This window comes from Oreochromis aureus, linkage group 20 (assembly GCF_013358895.1).
Source record: "Oreochromis aureus strain Israel breed Guangdong linkage group 20, ZZ_aureus, whole genome shotgun sequence".
Classification (NCBI taxonomy): Eukaryota; Metazoa; Chordata; class Actinopteri; order Cichliformes; family Cichlidae; genus Oreochromis; species Oreochromis aureus.
The window spans coordinates 5,389,388-5,415,383 of record NC_052961.1 but is presented as its reverse complement, the minus strand read 5'-3'; the positions used below and the strand labels follow the sequence as shown (position 1 = coordinate 5,415,383).

The window sequence follows — 25,996 nt, the reverse complement described above, 5'->3', positions numbered from 1 at the left end:
TATTTTTTAGAAATTTTCATTATTTTGTTCATTTCTGCTTCATCAACACACTGAGGGTAACTTTATCATTTAATATAGATTCTGACGTTTGACGTCACTTTTCCTTCAGGCTAACGATAACATGAATGGAGATGATTGCACTGAAGTGGATTTCCCATATTCCCACCACCAACAGCGCCCCCCAGTGGTGATGCAGCTGATGTTGTCTCCTCCAGGCTTCAGGCACATGCCAGCCCTGCCAACCACACCACAGATCTCCTCTGCTGCTGAAAAACATCAGCAGTGATACTGTTGATGGAACCTCAGTGACTAACAGATGAACACAGTTCATAAAACAGTTTATGACATTTATCACCTACAGACAAACAATTAGCCTCAGTTTAAAAGCTTTTTATTGCAGCTACTTATAATTTAGTTTAACAGATAATTGATTCTGTTTTTTCATTTTCTCAAACTGAATATTTCCCAGTTTGAAAAACTATTCTTGCTATTGTGATTCTGGAGGACAGATTCAGTGAGAGAGCTGCACAAAATGATGCATATAGGAGGGAGTATGGAGAGTTATTAGATCAGCCAGCAGGTAGGCTGTTCTTGGAGGGAGGTCCTTAGATGCTGTCATGAAAAAGGCTCCAGGTGGCTGACTTTGCATGTGCTCAACTATTTATGATGATGTGTATTTAAACTAAACCACTGGACCTCAGCTACACTGCTGTGTCACCTGTCTGTGTTGTCAAATCAGACACAAAGAATTTAACATGGAAATAATTTCTAATGTAAAAACAATAAAGTGAAGATAAACACTTGGTAAATATTTCCCTTCACAGCTCAAGTGTCAGAAGAAACTGGATGAAGGTCTGAATGTCAAAAGATTAAAGTTATGATCAGAATAAATTTAAAAGAAGTCTGAAACATTTTACTTGCCCCAAAAAATAAACTGATAAATATTTGATACAATAAAGTAAATATAATGTGAATGAGAGCTGGGATAGGCCTGTGGTCATGATTGTTTATAATTATTCTGGGTTTATCAGTTTTGCTCTTTTATTGTGTTGACAAAAGCTTAATATTTGCTTATGATCAAATGTTTTTTGTTAAATAATATCTTGAAGCAATAAAACCTTCCATTAAAACAAACTGTTTCTTTGTGTTCCTGTGTTCACAGACAGTCTCCCATCCCTGAGTCTGCCTCTGTTGCTGCTCAGTTTTAATTTCAAAAGCACGTCATGATGGACGTTTCATCTGTTTGTCACTGTTTCTACATACAGCTGATTAAGTAAATGTAGGCGAAGAACTTTTATACTGATTTTTATAAAAGTTCCAGAAATCAGATGTAGAAAATGTTATTTAGGAGGATTGTAGTTTTCTGTTTGATGGGCAGGACTGACAGCCATTATAATATAACTAAGACCTCTTATAACCATGCTGGAAACAGACTGGCTTAAATGACTAGTTATTCTTCATTGCAATTTATTTCCATTTAAATATACATACTGGTCTTCTAAAAAGATTTTATATCTGCTGCACTTCCTGCTAAGGCGAACATGAGCCTTTATTTTGGAAATTTACAGGAAGTTCTGTGTCACGATGTTCCAAGTAACTTGACACGGTCGTGATTAGAGACAGAAACTGTCTCGTCTGCTGAAGTTTAGCTCCATCAAAGTTGTCCTTGAGTCAGAGCTGTTGAAGTTTATCAGCTGGCCCCTAACAGTCAGATGAATGTTCGGTAGAAGCCGCTAAAATCGCACAAGTTCCGGTTTCATGTGATTAACGATGCTCCGTGTCTCTGTCAGCTGTTTTACTGAGCCATGAGCTCCATGAAGAGAGTCCAGTGATTCCACTAGATGGATCCTTCCAGCGTGATCTCCAGGATCCAGACCTGCACACACTCAGACTGCGGGGATTTATCTGCCTTGTAGTAGGATCGCATCACTCACCCCGACTGGTGAGAGAGCAGGAATTTGTGTGTGTGTGTGTGCGCGGTTTGAGGGCGTGATCTCATCATTAAGAGAAGTAAGAAGTTTCTGGTTTGAAGTGAAGAAGAGAAGCAGCATTAAACCATCAGAGCTCTGACATGAAACACACTTTGGTCTGCTTCATCTTCCTCAGTGAGTAAATTCTCTTCTTGTTTCTGTCACTTTCTCTCTTCTAAGTCTTATTTGTCTCCATTTTATTTTCATTTGTAGGTAACCACTCAGTTTGTGCTACTTCCTTCTTCATTTCTTTGTTCTCTCTCATAGTTCCTGGTTTCTGTAGTTAAACATATTGTGACGTTTGGAAATGAGTCACTCAAACATGCAGCTTATTGAAAGCATAAGAAAAATCTGTGAAATATATAAATCTGTGTGGAATTTAAATGTTTATACAAACCTTTTTTTGTTTGTTCACAAAGTTTGGAAATGAGTGTAGTTTGCAAATTAATTTGAGATTCACATCAGTTTGAATGCCCATACATTTCTACTTTTTATTGTATGTTGAAACTGTAATCAATACTTTTCCTCTACACTTCTTTGAAAGCAAAACTTATAATAGTAGAGCTGATGAAACAACACTGTTTCATTTCTTCTTTTAATGAGCTGAAGAGCAACAGCACAGTGAGCGGTGACAAAGTGAGAACTAGCTCATTTCACATGATAGCACAGAAACAGATGATGATGATGATGATGATGTCATGTAAGAGAAATAAAAGTCAAATTTCATTTTTGTATCTTTTTCACAATCCTTAAACTCTGAATCTTCCACATCAGATGCTTTGTGTTCGTGTATAAAACAGGAAGTTTGCTGTTTGCAAATACAAACAGAAAAATGAAGTTAACTGAACTTCTGTGATCAGTTCAAATTAATAATCACCTGTCACATTTAATCTATAGTAAGATTGTAACTAATGATTGTTCATCCTTTCAGCAGCACTTCAGGATGGAAACACTGGTTTGGTCAAAGCACAAACTCTCACCCGCAGAGCAGAGGAAGGAGGAAACATCACAGTTGGGTGCAACTTTTATTTGTCTGGAAGCAGGAAACTGTTCTGTAAGAAAAAATGTGAAAATGGAAACATTCTTGTTGAAACATCTGATGATGCAGCTCAGAACGGCAGATACAGCATTAAATATGAAAACAAAGGTGTTACCTCATCTGATATTATGTATGTGAGCATCACACAGCTGAACCAGTCTGACTCAGGATGGTACAGGTGCTCTTTGGACAGAATTTTGAGTCCAGATGGAAACGATGATTTTGAGCTGATTGTCACAGCAGGTGAGTTTCTGCTAACAGTCGTGTTTGTCTTTGAAGGTGTGACAGAAGTTTCCCGTCTCAAAGGCAGCTACTTTTCTTTCAAATCACCTACAGATGTTATATTTATCTGAAACATCAAGTTTCATCAGTTCTGCTGTCAAACAGCCCATAACCACGTCAGTCACATGCAGATATATAAACTGCTTCAAGTGGTCTTATTATGACTCTGATGGTTTCATTGTTCACAGCTTCAACCACTTCAACACCAAACGGGACTCTGAGACCTTTTTCAGCTTCAGTGTTTCTCTCATCAGCCTCCACACCACCAACAACACAGAGTTTAAGCTCAACTTCAGGAAGCTCCACACCTTCATCAGCCTCCACACCACCAACAACACAGAGTTTAAGCTCAACTTCAGGAAGCTCCACACCTTCATCAGCCTCCTCTGGAAGTTCAGGTACATTATAGATTTTTATATGTATGCAGATTTACATGTGATGAAGATCCATTAATGAGTGAACGACACAAGAATGACACATTAAGAGCTGTGGAAGAATCACTCTGATCTTTTAGTGAAGTAAAAGAAAAAACTATAGAAATAAATGAGAAATAAGTTTCCACCACAGCAGGTCAGCAGCTGAGAGAGAACATGGCTGACTTCCTCAGAGCAGCACTACATGAGATCTGTGCTAGATGACAGATATAGACTGTGATTAGTCACTGTTTGGTTTCAGAGCTTTTTCACATTTCTGCCTTCTGCAGCACAACTTGTTACTCTGTATGTGCACAACTTTACTGCTAAATGAACAGACCTGGAGGCCACATGTTTACACTGTGAGTAAAAGAAATCTTCTCTGTTAAACTCCTGCAGATGTGCTGATTTATGTGGGTCTGATTCTGGTCGTTATGATCGTCGTCTTATCAGCAGCTCTGCTGATTTTCTACATGAAGAGGAAGACCACTAAACCCAGAGGTGAGGCTACAGGAAACAAACACAGTGTTTTCATCAGAGTTTTTTAATCTAAAATTCAAAATTACTTTTTCATTTTTTCATGCATGGATTAAATATTCTGTCAATCAACGGAAATGTAAACACGCAGCATGTACGGTATAATATGCTCCCTTATTCAGTGTATTGCCTGCATAAACACCTTTAAAGCAGATTATTTAACAAAGTATAGTTTGTTAACATTTACACACAACAACCACAGTTTTCCACGTTTTGTTGTGTAAAATCAGTGTAACTCTGATCCAGTCACCACGATGAGAGTGTGTCTACATCATGTTAACACCAGATAATCTCAGACTGACAGAGCTGCTGTGAAAACAGACCGTTGGACTGAAAGGTGTTACTGATCTGATGGTGACGATCACCAAGACAGAGTCTCACTTGGATATGTTCAAAAATAATCCTTCAAAATTACAGTTTTATAAAATAACCATAAAACACAGGAAAACATGGCACCATGGTTGATCTGTCCCAGCTCAGAATGTCCCAGTTTGCATGAATTAAGTCAGGTGTGACGTTTCTGTCACGCTGTTTTCACCTTTGAAGTTCAGTCTGTTTGTAAAAAGAGCACCGAATGTTCATTTATGACTCACAACAGAAACTGATTGTAGCAGATTTGATTGATATGATTTTGATTCTTTATCAGTCATGTGTCTTATCTAACTGTAGTTCATTTGTAGTTCTTCATATTGTTCCTGAGTTTAGTTCCTCAGGTTCTTCTTCCTGTAATGTGTCTTAAAGACAGATGTTTATTTTCTGACCTGCATGTTTTTCAGGACCTCCTGTGGAAACAGACACAGAGGTGAGTTTTAGCACCTGTGACACACATCAGCTTCATTATTGTTTGGTTTGTATCTGTCAGCTGGTTTGTTCTCCTGCTGCAGGTCAACAGGTTGTATGAAGAGATCAGAGAGTGTGACATACCGAGCAGGTCACCTCCTGTAGAAGTGTCTTCAGTGTATGATTACCCCAAAGGTCCCCGTTCAGATGGAGATGAAAGCGGAGGCATCTACAGCCTCGTCACCTCTACTCAGAACAACGTGAGTAAAACTGTGGTGTGATTCTAAGCTGAGGCCATAAACCAGGTAACTGTTTGTGTAGTGAAGTAATTCATCTGTTCTCAGACACAAAGATCAAAGTTTGGAAAGTTTTTAAATGTTCCACTGACAGACCGAAGAAATAAAAGTTCTTCTTTTGTTTAAAGCAGAGAAAATATTTTAAAGGGAGAAAAAGACTCTTAAGAATCTGTTATTATTTTAATTTAGATTTCTTTCATTAATATGAGCTTTAAAAAAAAAGAAAAAAAGAAAAATCACATTTATGGTGGAAAATTTATCAAAATTTAATATTCATCCAGATCTTTTTATAATGCTGTTTCATTTCTACCTGTCAGCCAATAGTAATACTCAGAAGTGCTGGATAGTGATAACCTGCTCTTGTTCCACTTTATTAGGTACAGCAAGTTAACACAAATGTAACACTCACACACATTTGTACTCTGATGAATGCATCAGAGAGCAACTTGGGGTGGTATGTTGCTCAAGGATATTTGGCACATAGAGTGGAGCAGACAGGCATCGAACCAGCAACCTTCCGATTAGTGGGTGACCTGTAAAACCTGTTTTGTTAAAACTGTATTCTTTTAAGACGGTGATTCAGATTTCATTCACAAAATTGTTTTAGGTTTTTTGCAGTTTGTGTTTACAATATATTTTTAGACATCTAAAGTTTGATCTCACCTTTGTATCTCAGGCTGAAGACAACTCACATAGTCTCTGTTACTCTGAGGTGGATTTTTCCCACAGTCCTGACACAAACGGCGCCCCCTGTGGTAACACAGCTGATGTTGTCTACTCCACGTCTTCAGAGGACCTCAGCACCACCAACCACACCAAAGACGCTTCACCTCCTCTGTACTCTACTGTTACATCAGTATGAACTACATCAGTACTTAAGCTATGGATGAAGTCTTAACTCTCTAATTGGACAACAGCTCAACACAAATGATACAAAAGTTAATTTATTTTTCTGCTTTTGACATATTTTTAAGTTAAACATGGAGTCAGCCTCAGGATAAAGTGACTTTTATTTTTGCTTAACATTGAACTAAAGAATGTTGCAATACCACAGTTATAATAGCAGATGTTAGCATTACGGTGTGATGCTACAGCACAGATTCAGTAAAAAGAGAACGATGCATTTTGGAAAGACTTCCAGCCTCCTGTACTCGTCTCTAGAGTAGTCCATCATTGCATTTAGCAGTTGAGTTTGCAGAAAGTTATTGTACAGACTGTTGTGTGAGGATGAATGTGCAGAGTGATTAGGTCAGCCCGGAAGTTTCACCTCTTTCAGATGACGTTTAGCTGACAAAAGCCGCAGCATGTCAGTCACATGCAGATAAATAAACTACTTCAAGTGGTGTTATTATGACTGATTGTTTCAGTCTTCACAAGTCAGTCATAGCAGACCCAAATTTATAGCAGGAATAGATTTTCGGCCTTCTGTACAGAAGACAAAAAATGGGTTGTTATAGCAAATTTTTAATGCATGACAGAACAGTTTTATATTGCTCCCTCATTTCCATTCTGAAGCTTAAAAATCACACAAAGTGGAAAAAACAACTGGATATACTGCAGGCGGTCTTCTACCAGAGGCCTCGGAGCTTGAGGGTCCTACGCAGATCCGTCTTTGCTGTTCCAGGACTGCGCTCTTCTGGACAGAGATCTCGGATGTTGTTCCTGGGATCTGGTGGAGCCACTCCTAGCTTGGGAGTCACTGCACCGAGCGCTGATTACCACTGGGACCACTGTTACCTTCACCCTCCACATCTTCTCGAGCTCTTCTCTGAGCCCTTGTAGCTGTCCTCGAAGTTTGCAGTGTTGCCCTCAGGTAGTGCATCAGTGAATCGATGTTTCATTCACTCATACAGCTTGATGTTATCCATGTAGAGGATGGGCTGACGATTGCTCCGTTCTGTAGTCGGTATCCGTAGCCAGTCTTGTCAATGATCTCACTGAGGGGGTTCAGGCCTATGCAGAACAGCAGTGGGGACAAAGCATCTCCTTGGTAGATCCCACACTTGATGGCGACATGCTATTGGCTTGAAGTAGGCCTCCAGTGTTGTACGCCACATCCCCATTGAGTTCCTGATGAAGGCTCTTAGGGTCCTGTTGATCTTGTACAGTTCTAGGCATTCCAGGATCCAGGTGTGGGGCATCCAGTCATAGGCCTTCTTGTAGTTAATCCAGGCAGTGCACAGGTTGGTGAGCCTGGTCTTGCAGTCTTGGGCGACTGTTCTGTCTACCAGTAGCTGGTGTTTCACTCCTCTGGCATTCTTGCCAAGTCATTTCTGTGCCCCGCTCATCTTAGCCTCTATGATGCCTGACAGGAGCTTAAATGTGTAGTTAGAGATATATATTGAAAAATTTAGCTGCCGTTGAATCACAATGTACATAGTTATTGTGGCACATGTTTTTCCTTTACAGACTTGTTTAAATAATTAACTGTAACAAATTAACATTAACTTTATACCCAAACAACAACAACAACAACAAAAATGAAGAGATGCAGTAATTTACATATTTTAATGAAAATAAACATGAACATTGGCATTTTAACAGTGTATGGTCTTTATCCTTTACAAAATATCTTATAAATATTACAATACACACATTTCCTTCACTTGTGCAGTGGAAGTATTTGAGCTCAGCTTCCTCATACAAAGAATATTTACCTCAGTTGCAAATTAATTCAATGCAACACGTCTTAACTAGTTTTGCCTCTTTATTTCAACTGTGTTGGATCATTAAATGTATTTATGCAAAAGTAGCAACATAAAAATATTTCTGTGGCTTTAACTTATATGATGCTCCGACTGCAACGCTGCTGAACTGCTGCGTGATGCGTCTGTGTTGTCAAAAAAATGAATTTAAGTTAACAGAACTTAGAATGTAAAAAAGGGAAGTATAAACCAAAAACACACACTTGGTAAATATTTCCCTTTACAGCACCGCAGTGCTCGAAGAATAATAAAATTATATACATAATAATATACATAAACTAAATACAAAATGTGAATGTGACATTTAAATAACAGTGACAGGTAAAAATTTATTTGTGGCACATTACAGGTAAACACACTGAGGAGGAGGAGGATGAAGGTCAGCTGACAGAATAAAAGCTGCATAGAGTCAATATCACAAATCTCTAATGTAGAGAAGATGATTTTGGAAGCTCGCGTGCCGTTTCTACTCTCAAGCAGATTCTTATCTTTAAGTTCACCGAAGTTTTGAGCACTTTTCTGACTTTATCAGTGCTGCTGTTTACTGCAGTGTTCCACATCCTCTTATGTACGTATGAAGCTCTGAAGCATCTCAGTGCAAATCACAGAGTGTGGATTCTTCCTCACTGGCTGTAAAACATCATGTAAAACACGTCTTTACTGGAGCAGTCCATGTCTGATTGCTCCATCAGCAAATTATACATTTAATGCTTTTGCTGGTTAAACTCAATAAGCAGACTGATTTTATTTGTGTAGTTTGTCACAGTGAACGTCACATTGGTTCCATGTTAGTCTAAGTTGAGTCCCGGCTGATGTTTGAAATAATTCCTTTTAAAAAAATAAATGTATTTAACCCTCACTTGATGCTGCTCCAGATTTCAAAGTGTCGTTTACATCCGGCTTTGTTACAATAACGCAGCACACTGGCTGCGCAGTCTGTCTGCCCACAGCTCTTCACATGTGTACTAAACACACACAAGACATGCACGGCTGCAGTGACACACCTCACTTACACATGATATTAACATGAAGATCAATCTTATTAGAAAATAACATTTAAAGGTGAACACAGTCTTAAAAGCACATGACCTTCGAGTTAAAAAGACAAACTTTGGCTAATTCAGGACAACAAGAGCTACGGGTAGGAGCAGATAAAGTTTTAGGCTTTTTTAAAAACCAAACGGATCGTATCCACAGTCTGAGAAGTTTACTGGGACTCTTTGGGGTCTTGTAGCAGAACCCTGGTCCAAACTCATTCAGCTCTCCTGCTCGAGTCCATAAACACACAAAGGAAAATAAGATCAGTGGAAGAACGTGGAAGTCAAATCTCAGGATGAACAATCATGTTTCCAACGTTATCTGTAAGAGGATAAGACACCTGCAGGTTTGATACTCAAAGAGGAGACACGATTCTTCATCCACAGGATTATTAGTAATAAATTATTATCAGGCAGTTTTTAAATACACAACATTACAATAAGTTACCTTAAATGTAGAAAAATATTATATACTGTTGGTACTTAGTGATAAAATAAAGTCTGAGGACTGTGATGCTAAAAGGCAAAGTGCAAAAACAACTGAGGCTCAACAGGAAGTGTTTCTGAAGCCTCCTTTCAACAAAGGCTAGAAAAGGTACATGAAGTCCACATGAACGACTCTCCTATCAATCTTCCACTGGTGTCCTGACACCAGACTTCAACAAACGTCCTGCTGGAGGCTCCAGTTTGGTTAAATATCTGTCCCTTTATGATGCAATGAAAACAAAACCACTGAGCGATGTGTGATTCTAAGGTAGCGTTCATAAACAGAAACTCAGGAGCTGCGGTGTTAATAGTGCAGAAAAAGGAAGTCGGTAGCCACAGCGAGTTCCTGCTGTTAACATCATGAATGTGTTTGCACTTCACTTTAACAAGACGTTCAAGTTTCAGTGTCCAGAAATATTTGTGCTAAAAATGTAAATGAGTATTGCAGAACTGCAATATCTCTAATTTTAGATTAGGCTTAAAACTTTCCTTTTTGCTAAAGCATATAGTTAGGGCTGGACCAGGTGACCCTGAATCCTCCCTTAGTTATGCTGCAATAGACGTAGGCTACCGGGGATTCCCATGATGCATTGAGTTTTTCCTTTCCAGTCACCTTTCTCACTCACTATGTGTTAATAGACCTCTCTGCATCGAATCATATCTGTTATTAATCTCTCTCTCTCTTCCACAGCATGTCTTTATCCTGTTTTCCTTCTCTCACCCTGGTGGTAGAGGTGGTAGAGCAGGTCACCTACTGATCGGAAGGTTGGTGGTTCGATTCCTGGCTTCCCCTAGTCTGCATGCCAAATATCCTTGGGCAAGATACTAACCCCAAATTGTTCTCCGATGCATCCATCAGAGTATGAATGTGTGTGAATGTTAGCTAAAAGAAGCGCTTAGACAAATGTGCTTGTGTGAATGGGTGAATGCACGTAAAGCGCTTTGAGTGCTCAGAAGAGTAGAAAAGCGCTATATAAGAACCAGTCCATTTACCATTTACCCCAACTGGTCGCAGTAGATGGCCCCGCCCCTCCCTGAGCCTGGTTCTGCTGGAGGTTTCTTCCTGTTAAAAGGGAGTTTTTCCTTCCCACTGTCGCCAAAGTGCTTGCTCATAGGGGGTCATATGATTGTTGGGTTTTTCTCTGTATCTATTATTGTACGATCTACTGTACAATATAATGCGCCTTGAGGTGACTGTTGTGATTTGGCGCTATATAAATAAAATTGAATTGAATTGAACTGCAACTTAACAAGATGTTAAGTATCTGTTAAGGCTCCATATTTAATGTGACAGACAAATTATGGCATTATTATCGAGCGTGCATGAAGCAGAGATGTTGTGAGTGCAAACGACACACTGAGAGCAGGTCTGCAGATGTCTGTCAACACACAGAGCAGAGATCTGAGCAAGAGCAAATGCCAACAACTGACCGAGAGGGGCTGTTATTGTGTGTGTATATATGGATAACAGCAAACACTGAGATACATTTCTTGCACGCAGCAATGAATTTTCTTTGCTCAAAATGCAACATTTGCGCTTGCAAATTTTTTTTACGTGGGCTCAGAATAGAGGCACAAAAATAACACCCTAACAAATTCTGATGTGCATTCTGTGAACTGCAGTGTTACACTCAGCGCTTTGTGCGTCTTCCTATTATTAACCAGATCAGTCTCATCTGTGGTTTGTAGTTGTGTTGCTGCTTGTTTCTGACACGTATTCCAAAAACTGGAGCGAATGCAAAAACTGCAGTGAGACAGCCTTTAACTGCAGACCACAACAAACAGACTCTGGGGCAAAGTGCTGATTTTACCTTAAAGAAGCAAACCAACTGGAGAACAGTGAGCATCACAGCAGTGTTTGTCTCATCTGTTTTAGAGGGCTCTGTGTACCAACACTAACCCCCATCACAGCTTCGTTCAAAAGGACCTCTGCACTCTCTGAACGGCATGAAGCCAGAATACAGATCATTGAATGTAAAGCTGGCTCATGCTTAGAAATGACACAGAAACGGAGAGTGTGAGAGCAAATATCCTGATAACAGGGCAGGATAAACCTTATAAAACAAATACAGGCTGATAACTCAAAAGCAGTCAGATGGACTGCTTGAAAAAAAATTTATACTTCATGCAATAAATTTATTTCATGAAGTCTGAGCATAAAGGATAAAGCAGAAGCAAACCAGAAAAGAAACCACAGTGCTTCTCTTCTCAAAAACAGAACTCACAGCCTTTTTCAGTCACTGGCAGCATCCTCATAACGGTTTATATCTGAGCTACAGTCGCTGAAAACACTCAGCACTACTTTCAGGCATAAAAAATATGATTATCTGATGCATGATGCATGTGGCTGTCAGTGTTACTCGTAATATTTCTAATAAAGCTAAAATAAAGAACCTAAAAAACAGAGTTTAGAGAAAGGCTTTTAGAAAGTCAGACAGTTCTGGTTTTGTTAGAAGTAAATTTCTCCCTCTGTCTTTTTTGTTTTTTGTCTTTTGTTGTTGTTTTTCGAGGTGCACACTCTGTTTTTTGTTTTTCTTTTTACATGTACAATTTTTGCACATCTTAAACCCACAGTTATGATGGCCTACACTATAAAAATAATGCTGGAGGAAGAAAACCTGAATCCTCCTTTACGTGAGACATGATTTTGAGGGGTTGTGATGGATTTGACCTCCAGTCACTGAACCGTCAGTCACAGTGTGTGATCACTTTGGTTTTTCACAGAGGAGAGGAAGTGAACTCTTTCTCTGCTGTGACGTCTTTGAGCCGTTTGCTGCCACGACAGTGTGGCTGAAGTCTGATGTAGGGCACAGAGAGGAGGATGATTTCTGGGTGGCCTCTGAGCCTTTGAGCCAGGCATCATGAGAACTGATCCATCACAGTGCTGGAGCTCGAAGGTGCTGAGGTTCTCTGCAGAGGCAGAGAAGTGTGCTGCAGTGCTGCTAAGCCAGGCACTGCTATACCTGCTGCTGCTGCACCAACCGTCTGTAATGTGGCATGACTTTGCTCTCTGGGAGGTAGAGCGCCATCTCCAGGGCGACCAGGATGGTGAACTCGAATGATATGAGGTCCCTCCTGCTGATCCTGAAACGCTCCTCCAGCTTCTACAGAAACAGACAAACCAGCACGTGAACAAATACTTTCTGATGACACAAACTGTTTCATGTCTGACTCCACGTCTGTGGAAGTTTTAAATCTTGATATTAAAATAAACATGGTGTCTTTGACATTTTTATACTGGCCTCCTTTTTAACTAAACTTCTGTGGAAAAAGTATTTACCCCCTTCCCGAATTCTTTTTTTTTCAAATTTTAATAGCCAAAGACAACCAATAAAAAAATAAAAATAAAAACTGCAGTTTTTAAATCATTGTTTTCATTTATTGAGGGTTCTTGGCAGCAAGAATTCCAACTAAGCATTTGCAATAACTGCCAATAAGTCCTTCACTTGCTGTGGAGGATTTTTGTCTCGCTGTTCTTTGCAGAATTGTTTTAATTCAGCCACATGGAGGGTTTCTGAGCATGAACAGCCTGTTTAAGGTCACAGCATCTCAATCTTATTTAAGTCTGGACTTTGACAAGGCCACTTCAAAACTTTCATTTTTTTATTTTTAGTGCTTTGCTACTTTTTAACGGGACTCAGATCTTTCAAAAAGTTCAGCTTTTGTCCACAGAACATTTCCCTCAAAGTCGTGGGAATCATGAAGATATTTGGCAAATGTGTGATGAGGATGATTTTTGGTCACAGTGGTTTTCTCTTTGGACCTGACCAATGGATGCTGTAAACTCTGACCTTAACTGAGGCAAGTGAAGCCTGCATTCTTTAGATGTTGTTCTGGGGTCTTTTATGACTTCCTGGATGAGTCTTTGATGTGTTCTTGGAGTATTTTTGGTAGGCCGGCCACTCCTGAGAACTGTTCCCAGTTATCTCCATTTGTGGGCACTGGTACTCTCCACATGCTCCCAATGCCTTAGAAATGGCTTTGTAATCCACTCCATCACTGATGTCAGTGACTAGTAAAATCAGACAGTTCTAAACCCTTTTCCAACTTCACTACACCAGCATGCATCGTATCCTGTCAATTTGTGGGGCACATCCAGCTTTTTTTACCTCCTTACCAACAGACTGAGAACAAAGTACCTTTGAGAGTTAGAGGCCTGTATGTCCTGTACATGAGAATGTGTTGACTTGACTTGACTTGACATCAGAGCCCTGTATCATTAACTTTGAAGAAATGGAAATGCTAAGAAGGTGGATGCATTTGTGACGTAAGCTGATATTATTGTAATTTCAGGAGCATGATAACACCGTGAGATAGTTCGGTCCATAATTGTGATTGTTGGCTCTTATTTAAATGTATAAAAAAAATCATCCATCCATTAATCCACACACTCACCCTCCATCTGTTAAATCTACTAAATCAGCATTATTGTAATAAACCTTCTAAATGTGCAGACCACATCAGATGTTCTGTGAGCCACATCACCAACTTCAGTGTAATTTTTTCTGACCACTTCTCAGCTGTTTCTTTAGATCGTGGCGTGATGTGTCGCTTCACATGTTTCACTTTGTCAGACAACTTTTATTTAAGTGATTTCTTGATTAAACTTGTATAACAGTAATAAGGCCCGAGTGTGTTTAGTGTAACTGAACTCAGCTTTATAAAAACTGTCGTTAATCACATTTAATAATTTAACAAGGGGGGAATTACTCTATCACACAGGGCCAGGTATGTTTGGATATCTTTTCCCCTTAATAAATGAAATCACCAGTTTAGTTACTCAGGTTATCTTTGTCTAACATTAGTTTTTTTTTTTGATTATCTGAAAAATAAAGTGTGACAAATGAGCAAAAATAAATAAAGAAATGAAAGAAATCAGGAAAAGGGCAAGTAGTTTTTCACAGCACTGTATTTGTAATCAGTGTTTCATTAGATATAATAAATGAGGTAAAACTAAAAAGATCCATAACTCCATAAAAACTAAAGAAATGTGCAACGATCGTCTGCTTGGTAGTAACATGCAGGGTTTTTGTTTTGGAGGTCACAGAACTGAAACAATTAAAAGAAATATTTTTGAGCCATGAAAAAAAATGAACATGCAGCATAAAGTACACTGATAATGCAGGACTCAATCAGACCTCAGGGATTCTCTCCTGCATGGACTCAACACACGACTATAAAGGACATAAACAGCCTGTAGTCCTGCAGCTCGAACACTCAGCAGGTCGTTTTCCACCTGCTCAGGTAGATCAGCCTCACAGAGGCCCTGAGCAAGAGGAACATGATCTGACTGACAAGGCAGATTTTTTCACTGACACTCTATGTGTGTGTGTGTGTGTGTGTGTGTGTGTGTGTGTGTGTGTGTTTGTAGTACTTACGTCAATGAGATGTTTGACTTCCTGTTTCTTGAGGTCACTGCTGATCTTAGCTGCCAATAGGATGCATGCAGCTGAGACCAACTTCCTGTGAACAACATCAACAGTTACGTAACTGACAGGACATCAGGCCACAGAGTCATTAGAGCTCCTCATAACAATGCAGACTGCTCACTCTCTGGACAACATTTATTCTTAAAGGAATTATTGTCTTAGTTTGAAATAATGTATCAAGTCTTTATGTGGTGCTTTCTATGTGTTAACAATTATAAGACTAATTATAAGACTTGTTGTCAGTTTTCGACTGAATCATTAGATCATCAGTTAGATCTTAAAGACCTTGAGTTGGATGTAAGCATACTGTATAAAGTCTAAGGAGCTTGGAAAGAAAAGCATCTGGACTTTTTTAAGTTGCTTGAAGATGTTTCACCTCTCATCCGAGAAGCTTCTTCAGTTCTAGGGTCAAATGGTGGAGAGTCCCAGATTGTGGGAGTAACCCTCCGAGAGGGACAATGGACCCCTTAATGATCCTCTACCTAATCACATGAGCCAACATGTGAAAACGCCCAGACGCCTTAACGCCCACTCACACCCTGGGCCATCTGACCTCAGGAAATCACATGATAGGGTGGGGCTAGGTTTCACAATGAGCTCACCCGAAACCCTGGCTGATTGTGACCCACACCCATTTTCACACCTTGGCTCATGTGATTAGGAAGAGGATCATTAGGGGGTCCATTGTCCCTCTTTGGGGGGACACTCCCACAGAGCTTAAATCTGGGACTCTCCACCATTTGACCCTTAGAACTGAAGAAGCTTCTCGGATGAGAGGTGAAACGTCTTCAGGCAACTTAAAGAAGTCCAGATGGTTTTCTTTCCAAGCTCCTTAGACTACGATGACCTGGATGACTGAGAACCTTCACAGACATACGGTATAAAATAACTATAAATGTCATTGTGATGATGCACACACTTCAATAACAATTTTCCAGGCAGGTAGCAGTGACAGAGAGACAGGAGCTTTCCTTCATGTGGTTTATGGGACAGTGAGGACTTGAAATTCAGTGCATCACAATCAAAGAACACAAACCATCAGCAACAGTGAAAAGTGTTTCTTTTAAACTGAGCTTACTGAAAATAAACACAAGGGGGAGCCACTTCCACACCTCACACTGTGGACTCCACACAGAAAACTGCAGTACATCCCCCTTATAAGCTAGCAAACAAATCTTATTTTACACTTTCTAACAGGAACACAAATGTGTCAAGTCTTGAACCAGTCCAATTTTAGACCTGAGACTAATTATGGTGCAGAATTACTTATAATAACAGTAAACAGAGCTAAACAGTCGCATGTGATCCATAGTCGTCATTAACCAGCATTTCAAGCAGAGTGTGAAGGCTATAAACGAAGCAGAAGCCGATGACGAACTGTTTACATGTGGACGAGATTTGAACAAACCTGTTCTGCTTGTTGAGTCGCCCCTGCAGCACCAGCTTTTCAAAGTAGACGTATGCCATCGCAAGGGTGACGGGCTGCAGGCCGCAGTCCTCCCCGACCATTCTCATCTCTCTCTTCAGGCTGAAAAAGAAACAAAGCATGTTCTAATTATTTAATACTCCCTTTTCATATATCTGTGTAGGTTCTTAGTTATGGTAAGGTCATTGTAATCTAAGGAGCGACTGGACTTCTTTAAGTTTCTTTAAGATGTTTCATGTCTCGTTCGAGAAGCTCCTTCAGTTCTAAGACCAAGTGGTGATCCAGTCGCCCCCTTTCACATTACTGTGCTGAAAAACTTTCGTTGGCTGAAATGAGAAACTTTACCTTCGGATTTTGCTGAGGGTGAGTTTAATGTGAGGAAACTTTTCCTTAAAAGTCTCGTTCATATCTTTCTTCAGATCAGACGGTTTGACATATTCTATAACTGTCGTCTGCAGGATAAAAGAACAAAGAGCAAAACAGCATAAGAAAATGAACCAAACCAGAACAAAAAGGAGTAGAAGAATGCATAAACAGAGAACAGAACACATTTAACTGTAAGCAGAGACAATGAGAAGTCAAACAGTTGTCAGTGAATGTAAATAATCTGATGAGGACGTAAACACTGACGGGTAAATATTTCTCTCTGCGATTCATTTATTGTTGCAAAGATGGCACTATTTCTCTCGCAGGGAAACTCATTCATGCTTTAGTTTACAGTCTTTCCAGGTATTGTGATGACTGTTCCCAGGAGTATCCAATAACCTCATCAAATCTGTTTCAAAGAACCTGCTATGACTTTACACACTAAATAAAATCCCCTGCTGATTATTTTTAAATCTAACAATGACGCGGGCTTTGGTTCCACCGAGTCGGTCCGTCTCTGTGTTTGTCCTGTTATGGACAGATCACCTGGTCAGTGTGTAGCCTAAATGGACAGTCTGCAGCCCCACCCCAACTTTAAGCAGTTAAGAAAATGGATTGATGGCTCAATAGTTTGAGGTATTAGATCACATTGATCTTATAGAAATCAAATATTGCCACAGCATTCCTGCTCATTGATCTGCTAAATTTTTCCCTAATAGCCTCAAACACCCAAAGGCAGCTCTGCTCTCTCTCCAGTGGGTTTGTTTTATTTTGCAAACTTAAGACGGCCTCCTTCATTTGCATTGAGAGCTCTTTTAACCACATGTTGCATGTTTACAACTTTCATTATTTAAATGCCACACAACTCAACTGCTGACCTTTCACCTGCAAAACTTAAGTGATGAAACAGACACACCTTTCCATGAAACAGATTTTAAGTCACCAGCATTAGGCCATGAAAGAGGAGGTGACAGTGAAGAGCTGCAGGTTCCTCAACAGTTTCTTTACAGCTCAACTCAGTTTAGACCTTAATCCTGATATTTAGTCACATACATGCTCATGTCAACACTTCCAAGGCCTAATTTAACGGAGGGAAGCCTGCGAGATAATCCTGGTAGACAGCCTGATCTAAACCTTATCATACGCAGGTAACATGCACCGTTTCCATGTAACGCACCAAACTGGTGTGGGTGGGGGGTGTTTTGTAGTTTAGGCGACACTGACAGTAGGTGGTGAAATTACACTGTGTAATACTAACACACACACACACACACACACGCACGCACGCACGCACGCACGCACGCACGTACGCGCTTGCTCACAGTAAGCTCAGTGAAATGCAGCCCACCTCAGCTGTAATCGTCTCATGAATTAAACACTGTGATACAGTGTGTGTGTGTGTGTGTGTGTGTGTGTGTGTGTGTACCTGTTTAGACATCTTTATGGGGACCAAAAATTGGAATATTACTTTACTTGTGGGGACCAACAGTCACTTATGAGGACAAAAGTGCCGTCCTCACAAGTTTTAAGGCATTTTTCAGGCTCAAAATGTACGTTTAGTGTCAGGGTTACAATTAGGTTATGGTTAGGTTTGAGCTGAGGGTTAGGCATTCATTTTTGATGGTTAGGGTTAGGGTGAGCAAATACTGAATGCATTATGTCAATTAGATGTCACGAGAATGAATGTGTGTGTGTGTGTGTGTGTGTGTGTGTGTGTGTGTGTGTGTGTGTGTGTGTGTGTGTGTGTGTCTATAGATATTAATTCATGTCAGAGGGATCAAACTAAGCCGCAGCCTATAGGACGATGAAAAAGAAAAGAGCACGTGTGCTCTGCTTACTCTTAGTTCTCTGAGATTTACAGTCATCTGTTTTATTCACCCTGTTTATCTCTCCTTCAGTTTTTCATTTTATTCCTGTTTATTAGAACATGAGAAATTAAAATTCGGGTTTAATGTGATCAATTTACACTTTTAATCTCCCCGAAGCACAGATGTTATTGTCTGACTCAGCATTATAATTAAAATGTGTAATAAAAAAAAGCCAAATACAGAAATCCTACCAGTCACCAGAGATTAGTGAATATCTGACTGATGATGCATTAATTCATGTGATGATATTAAATGGATTAGATACCACCTACTGGTGTGATCAGCATAGTTTTTACTGAACCTGTTATTCATATGAGTCACACACCAGTGAGCCAAAAACACTATGACCCTGTAGATGGTGAATAAGGTTGATTATTTCTCATCAGTGTTGTTGTCACCACTATAAGTCAGTAAATGCAGAGCTGAGTGTTGCAGTCATCCTAAAAACAGCAGCAGGGGCAGGTGTAAAGTCAGTAAAGTGTTACAGCCAGATGAGTCTGAGTCAGAGCCACCCTGAAACATCGAGGCTTGTTGGGTGCTCCCTGTGAGCTGGCGATTACCTTCAAACAGTCATCTGAGGAGGGACCAACAGTGAACTGCCAACAGGGTGTTGGAGGATGTGCTGGAACAACTATGATACTCCAAATCTTACAGGACTAATAGGATCTGCTCTTAATGTCTTGGAGCCTCCAGGCATCCTGCTGAATCCCTGCTGTGGCAGGTTGGAGCTTGTTTTGGTGGTACAAGCAGCACCGAGAGCAAATTAGATCAGAGTGGTCGTGTTGTTTTGGCTGTCGTTATGATGAATTCTTTTAATTAATTTAGAAACCACAGCTCTTTAATAGCTCACATATGTTTCAGTAAGATTTCTGCTCGTGTTCAGAGAGGCGCTGGACCCAGCTGAAATCTGATTGGCCCCTGAGATGCGCCATCCCGTCACTAATCACTGGACAGGGTGTGCAGGACTTCACTGGTTGGATCTTTACAGATGCATAAACATCACAGACATCAAACACTTGTGGTAAGCATGATGTTGATGTTGATTTCATGGGGGAGGGCTGGCGATGACAGGAAAGATTACAATGTTTACAAGTTCAAAGAAGCATATTTATAAGATGGAAATTGGTAATCAGTATAAGTCTGATGGGACTTGAGCGTAGCATGAGCGTGCTTCGATGCACAGACAGCTCAACTTAGCATTTCATCAGCCACAAAGCTTCATGCTAAGGTGCTTTTCTGGACTTTAGTTTGTGTTAATCTGTGAATCTGAGAATGAGTGCTTATTTCAAGCATTAGTTAGCAGCTAGTTAACAACTAAACTGGAATTAAACTAGCATCTTGTGTGTGAAATAATATTTTAGTCACGTTACTTTCATTGCTCGCAAATGAAAGTGATGCAGTTACAAACATTTCTTATTGAATTTTCTTTCATATTCATTCACATTTTAAATCTTATTTACTGAACTGAGCGATCCAGATGTAAACTCAGGAGTTACATTACAAACAAGAGGTGTGTTCAACCCTGAAACACTCAATCTGCTGCAGAGTCCTAAGAAATATGAAAACCACAGAATTTGAATGGAAGTCCCCGACGCCAAAGCTTTCAGTGCAGATCTCCTGAGATTTGGACTTTTCTTTTTCATGTATTGTTTTTGTTACTAAACTTGATTTATTTAACTCAACATTAACATTTTTGGTCAACAGGCTGAGGAAAGCTACAAATATTAGACCTAATAAAAGCAGCTCCTCAGAACAAGCCCATATTAGATCAGTTCTTGTTATCAGGCAAGAAAATTTGGGAATGCTGTCTCTAAATCGCTGCCATACCAGGCGGCAGCTTTATGATGAAGGCTGTTAATCCTGATGATGCAGAAGAAAGAAAATCTGATTTAGATTAAGGCTGGAGGCTCAGAATTCAGGAAGTTACTGCCAAAATGACTGATTAAAATCTGTCTTGCTGAGGTCACTTAAACCCAAAAATGTGCCCATTTTTAGAACTTTGATAAGATAACACACAAACACAGCCTAGTGAGGGCTACAGCACCAGGTTTGCAGTGCTACAGACCCCAAAGTGTATTAGTTTACTAAAACCATCTGTCCTCTCACAAAGCTCATTAAAGGTGTCAAACAGCCTGCGGAGCTCTGGACGTGGCGTGAAGGAGACGCACAGCTGTCAGCGATTTGCTCCGTGTGGGCGTCCTCAAAAATAAACAACTATATTTCAAACCATCTGCAGTGTTTTCTTACCATGTAAGAGGCGAAGATCAGCACTCGTTTGTGTTTGCCACAAGGCCACTGGGGGTCACTGAGCAGGTTGGGGTCATAATCCATCACATCCTCCACACCTGGACAACAATACACATCGATTCAGAAATAATGTCAAAAGAGCAAAACTGAGGTGAGGCGAATAACACGAGGTGTGATCAACAAGTTCTCTGACTCACAGCAAAAACATTTAGTGCATCTAAGCGCGATCTGTCTGCAGACAGTTAAGGAAAAGAGACTGAATTTTATCTGTTTTCCTGTTACTCTGATCAAGTCCTGATAATTTGTCTTTGAGGGAAAGGGAAACCTCTTTGATGCAACATTACCAGCTTGAAATTTGGCTTCTATCCTACTCCAGCTCAGTCCTTTGTGCACCTCTTAACTGCTTTCAGCTCAACCACTACTTTTTTTTTTTTAACCCCCAGGACATTTGCCCTTCTCACAGAGACTTCAGACATCAACTTTAGACTGACAGGGCCCCACTCGTTGCTCATTTTTGGTGACAACAGTTAGGTTAATGTAAAGAGGAAACAGCAGTTTCAGCTGAGAAGTCCACGGTGTCACAGCCGGTTTGTGGTGTTATTCAACATTTGAAGGACTGAACTGTGAATCCATTCCCTCAGGCTCAGGATGTCGATGCAGAGCTCTACTATAACATCCTGACACATTTAACATTCGTTTCAAACCGTTAAGGCAGAGGTGTCAAACTTAGTTTAGTTCACTGGACACGTGAGTTGATCTTAAGAGAGCCATTAAACTAAATTTATTGCACAAAAACTTATGAAAGCACATTTTTTTTAGTTTAACAAAGTTTATGCACAGTTCGCAGACATTCACATTCAAAATAAATCTCAGTTTTTCCTCATTCAGTCAGTCTAAAGTCATTACAAAGAAACTGTACCATTAGAAAATTACAGAATCCCATCAGCATGGCTACTGGGGCTTAACCACCTTATTCTGGTTCTTTATCAGGAAAAGTGCTGCAATACAGTGCTTCCTGTTAAAAAGTCTGAAACTGTTTGTCCTTCATCTTAGCAAGTCTGAACTCTGCAAAGTCATCCAGCTGGCTGGATTGACACTCCTGGGCATGTATGCACATTTGGCATCCCAACTATGGCACAGAGTATTGTCCCATTGTGTGCATGTTTTTCTGGCTACACCAAACACATCGCTCCCTAACAACCTCCCTGATCATCAGAATTCAAAGAGATTTTTGTCCTCTTCCCTAAATATAATTGCAGCGGTGGAGATCCAGCACATAAACTCCGCTGTGCAGATTCTAGTGATCGAAAAAGAGCTTACTGGGGTGTGATCTGAAAATGGCAGCAGCACCAAAATCTATCATTCTGACATTTGCAGAGATTGTCTTGTTTTTTTTTCCTCCAGAATCGAACGACAAAATGGATTTGAGGAGCATCTGTGCACCTGTGCACTTTACCAAGCCTTCATCTGGTTTCATATTATGGCCTAAAGATCATTTCATCATCCAATCACCATTTCATCCATTTAGCGTTTGTTGGCCCTCTGCTGCCACCAACTGTGAATCAGCAGAAGGCACCCAGACTTTCTTTCATAGTGCTACCAGTGGTCCAAGCATCTATGTACAGGTACAAGAGCAGCTCTGTACTAATCAACAGCTAACCTTTGCTTTGCAGGCTTTCGTAATAATGTTATTAAAAACATTATGCCATTTATAACTCTGAGTAAACGAGTCTTTGGTGTTTCTGTCAGTACTTAACAAATAAGGTGCAATTATGTCAGTCTTAAGAGCTGCGAGTCTGAAGAAAACGTCACAAGAGGACTAAAAATATCAAACCTGCTGCGCACGGCCTCGCGCTCACACACAGCTGTATTGTGTTAATGAAAGGTTGTGGATTAGAAAGAGGGGTTTAGAGGCTAATTCAGGGCTCTGTCACTGTGGATGTGTGTGTTTACAGATACAGGATGTGAGGACATGCGTATACACATGTGTTTAAAATATAAAGAGGATGATGCTCCAGCACAGCTGCAGCAGCTCTCGTTTGCTCTCTTCATCCTGGCATCCTGTGTTTGTTTTCTCTTCCTCACGTTACATCCTTCTTTAGCATTTCAATCCAGAATTGTTTGAGCAGTTACATTTCAGCCTCTTTCCCTCGAATTTCTTGATTAACCTTTTCTGAAATCTCAGAATTCAAGGAAACAGATCAGTCATATCACTCGGAGTCCTAATGCACCATGACTGTGGTCAGAGGGCTAAATCACAGCTTTCACAGTTAGAACCATGAACAGATTGTGTTTTTGTTGTTCCCTTTAACATGATAAAATCCTTTAATGTAACTGTGGCTTGATGTCAGTGATTATCTACATTACATCTAATAAATGGCCACATCTTTAGGTTGAAATTCATTTCTAACAGTTTTAAATTCTTGCTTTTGAAAAACTGCAAATGACAGAAACAAAGAATCATTATTATTCTTAGGAGAAGAAAACGTGCAGACTGTGACTGAGCTCATTTCCATTTCTTACCCAGATCCAGTCCCACAGTGCTGTTCAGCCGGCTGGGCGGGTAGCTCCTGCCTGGAATGCTGTGTGTGCTCCTGGAAACGGGAATCTGCAGTGTCAGGTCGCTGGCAGACGACGGCTTCTGCCTCACCAGCGCGTTAGTGGGGTACAGGAACTGTGCGTATGACACAGACTGACACAGAAAGAGAACGACTTTTTAAACTGAGATATGAAATCTGACCACACGAAACTGTTTTGGATCATAAATGTATCCATGAGAAGTAGGTCCACATTCTCTACCCTGCCATAGGTGTCCAGGTGAAAACCCTCTAGCCCCGGCAGCATTTCCAGGGTGGTAGAGATGTTTCCAGACGAGTGTCTCCTCCTGGGGTGATTTAATGAAGGATCACTGGAGAAAGAAAGACATCAAGAAAACAAAGAGAGAGAAGTATTGATAAAATGTTGGTAAACGGCCTATAAACACACAGCAGACAGCTGCACTGTCATATAGTAGGAATATTTGGTTCCCAGTTCTTCCGACTCGTGTCCTATCTGAAACCAATCCAAACATCTGCTGCATCTGGAGCAGAAACCCCTCAGTGCAGCCGGTTTACCTACAGGAAATTAAATTAAGGACAACTGCAATCAAAGATTCACGACACCATAAAACAGATTCAGAAGACAGCAGCAGCTTCAGTTTGCCACAAGCCATCAGCTAGCATCGTAAAAAACTGCTTGAGCGCTTCAGACGGGTCAGGCTGTGGTTTTGTTTCTGTAATAATCACAGTTCAGCCTCGTTTCGCTCCAAGACACGACAGACACTGAAAACGAATCAATGAATTAATCATTTATGACAGAGCAGTTCATCACAGCCTGAGGAGAAATGAAATTACACAAAAATACAACTTTGTTTTGCAATTATCACTTTTTTACTGCAGACTTAATTTCAAACTGATGGATTTTCATGATTTATAGAAAATGAATCCAAATGAATTTCTTTCTGGAACCGTTACAACGAAACATCTTTATTCACACAGAAAAACCTTCCTCATTAAATATAATCTTACCCTTTGTGTAATACTAGATGTACACAGTATATGACTTACATCCTTTCACTGTACATTACCTGTTCATTTCGCAGGTTTAACTTTTTTCTTTTCCTTATATTATCGGATTTTACTTTAACCTCAGAGTCGTATATGATCCCACCCAGAGCAGGTCTTCATTTCACAGTGATTGTGTGGTTTCCAGATGCAACACGTAATTCCCAGACTTCCTGGATTTAGTTTTTTATATTTTAACGTGTCCCACAGAGAACCACCTGCCTGATCAGGAGCCATGCAGCGCTTCCCTCCTCCTCTGCAGAATCACAGGTCGGCTTGAATAAGATTCCAAAATAAACAGATAATCGTTTACGTGATGAAGGACACAAAAATGCTGAAACTCTGAAGTATAACAAGTTGCTTTTTACAAACTCTGATTTAAAAAATGACAGGCATTGATTGAATTAAAATGGCTGATATTTAATATATTTTCCATTAATTTTTCACCTAATTTGTTTGTAATTTCAGTAAGTTTCCTCTGGCACCATCTGAAATGTTATTTTGAATTGTTCAGCTTTTTTATACCTGGGGACTGCTTTGGAGCCATCTATACATTTTGTGACTATTTATATTTTATTGCCGCAAGCACTGATAAATATGCATTATTCAGCTTTTGGTTTACAGGTGTTTGCCTGAAGGGTCAAAAAGGTGAGCTATCACCATGACGCCATGCACTGAGCTTTCACAGCTTTTACCATCAGCTGCTTGTAAAAAAGTGAGTTTTCACTTCCGGGTGAAAATTACTCATTCTGTCTCATAGTGTGTGTGTGTGTGTGTGTGTGTGTGTGTGTGTGTGTGTGTGTGTGTGTCTGTGTGTGTGCGTGTGTGTGCGCGTGTCTGTGTGTGTGTGTGCGTGCGTGCGTGTGTGTGCGTGCGTGCGTGCATGCGTGCGTGTCCAACACTGAAACAAAGAGGGAACTGAGAATGTGTTTATGATAATAGCTGCGTACATAACATGTGCGCATGGTGCGAGTGTGACATGACACAACACGCACTAAGACTTCTCAGAATTTCAGCTGAGAAAAAAAAAGTGTGTTTGCGTGTGAACACGAAGAGAAAAGGGAGATTAATATAACTCGTCTATTGGAGAGAACAGCACAGGTGTGCGTTCTGCTCCCTGCTTATCCATTATTGTTTCTTCTTCTTGTTACTGTGAGATGTTTGTGTGTGATCATGGTGTTTGTATGAGTCACCAGCCACTCAGACCTAAGGTCAGGTCAGAGGGCTCTGATGCACATGGGAAAATCATCCCCCTCTGAACAAACAGCTCTTCCCCTCATACTCCTCCGCATCATCCCCTCTTCTACTCTCATGTTCCTTTGTCTCACAATGAAGAAACGAGACCTCTACTTCTACTTCCCTACTTCTACTTCTCTTAAGTGTCCAAGCATTGTTCCCTCTAGTGATTTTCTGGGCCCCTTGTATATTTCCTAAAAACTTGTGTATTCATTTTCTTTGTTGCTGTGCAGGATGAACCAGCAGTGTATGGGAGCAGCTGAAAAGCTCACGTTTC

At 40.3% G+C, this 25,996-nt stretch overlaps 3 protein-coding genes across 6 annotated transcripts in view; 2 read left to right on the top strand and 1 right to left on the bottom strand.

The window, feature by feature from the left end:
• LOC120435249 overlaps positions 1–1,124 on the top strand; it is a 20,528-nt gene extending 19,404 nt beyond the window's left edge. For all 3 annotated transcript variants that reach the window (XM_039604413.1, XM_039604414.1, XM_039604415.1), the window contains exon 8: positions 853–1,124. The gene's annotated coding sequence lies outside the window, so the exon portion shown is untranslated. The remainder of the gene's footprint in view (positions 1–852) is intronic.
• A 447-nt stretch (positions 1,125–1,571) lies between these two features.
• On the top strand, positions 1,572–10,081 carry LOC116335479 (uncharacterized serine-rich protein C215.13-like). 2 transcript variants are annotated; one of them, XM_039604402.1, is made up of 7 exons: positions 1,572–2,105; positions 2,905–3,252; positions 3,480–3,689; positions 4,104–4,205; positions 5,018–5,043; positions 5,126–5,281; positions 5,994–10,081. In XM_039604402.1, exons 1-7 carry the CDS (start codon positions 2,072–2,074, stop codon positions 6,177–6,179), a joined length of 1,062 nt encoding a protein of 353 aa, XP_039460336.1. In that variant the 5' UTR covers positions 1,572–2,071; the 3' UTR covers positions 6,180–10,081. The 2 variants fall into 2 exon arrangements, with proteins under 2 accessions (XP_039460336.1, XP_039460335.1); XM_039604401.1 differs by having other exon boundaries at positions 2,902–3,252.
• A 595-nt stretch (positions 10,082–10,676) lies between these two features.
• The window catches only part of cables2b (Cdk5 and Abl enzyme substrate 2b), a 49,680-nt gene continuing 34,360 nt past the window's right edge, over positions 10,677–25,996 (bottom strand). The window contains exons 4-10 of the mRNA XM_031759133.2: positions 23,681–23,789; positions 23,405–23,573; positions 20,882–20,979; positions 16,746–16,852; positions 16,383–16,502; positions 14,924–15,008; positions 10,677–12,649 (exon numbers count right to left, since the gene is read on the bottom strand). Coding sequence (XP_031614993.1) covers positions 12,503–12,649; positions 14,924–15,008; positions 16,383–16,502; positions 16,746–16,852; positions 20,882–20,979; positions 23,405–23,573; positions 23,681–23,789 — 835 coding nt within the window. The 3' untranslated portion in view covers positions 10,677–12,502. The remainder of the gene's footprint in view (positions 12,650–14,923; positions 15,009–16,382; positions 16,503–16,745; positions 16,853–20,881; positions 20,980–23,404; positions 23,574–23,680; positions 23,790–25,996) is intronic.

What these genes read in the sequence shown, in the direction of transcription:
- LOC116335479 (XM_039604401.1), top strand. Translation starts at nt 2,072, where the DNA reads ATGAAACACACTTTGGTCTGCTTCATCTTCCTCA. An exon ending in AGCCTCCTCTGGAAGTTCAG is followed by an intron (nt 3,690 to 4,103) that starts GTACATTATAGA and finishes AAACTCCTGCAG; the next exon opens with ATGTGCTGATTTATGTGGGT. An exon ending in TCACCTCTACTCAGAACAAC is followed by an intron (nt 5,282 to 5,993) that starts GTGAGTAAAACT and finishes TTTGTATCTCAG; the next exon opens with GCTGAAGACAACTCACATAG.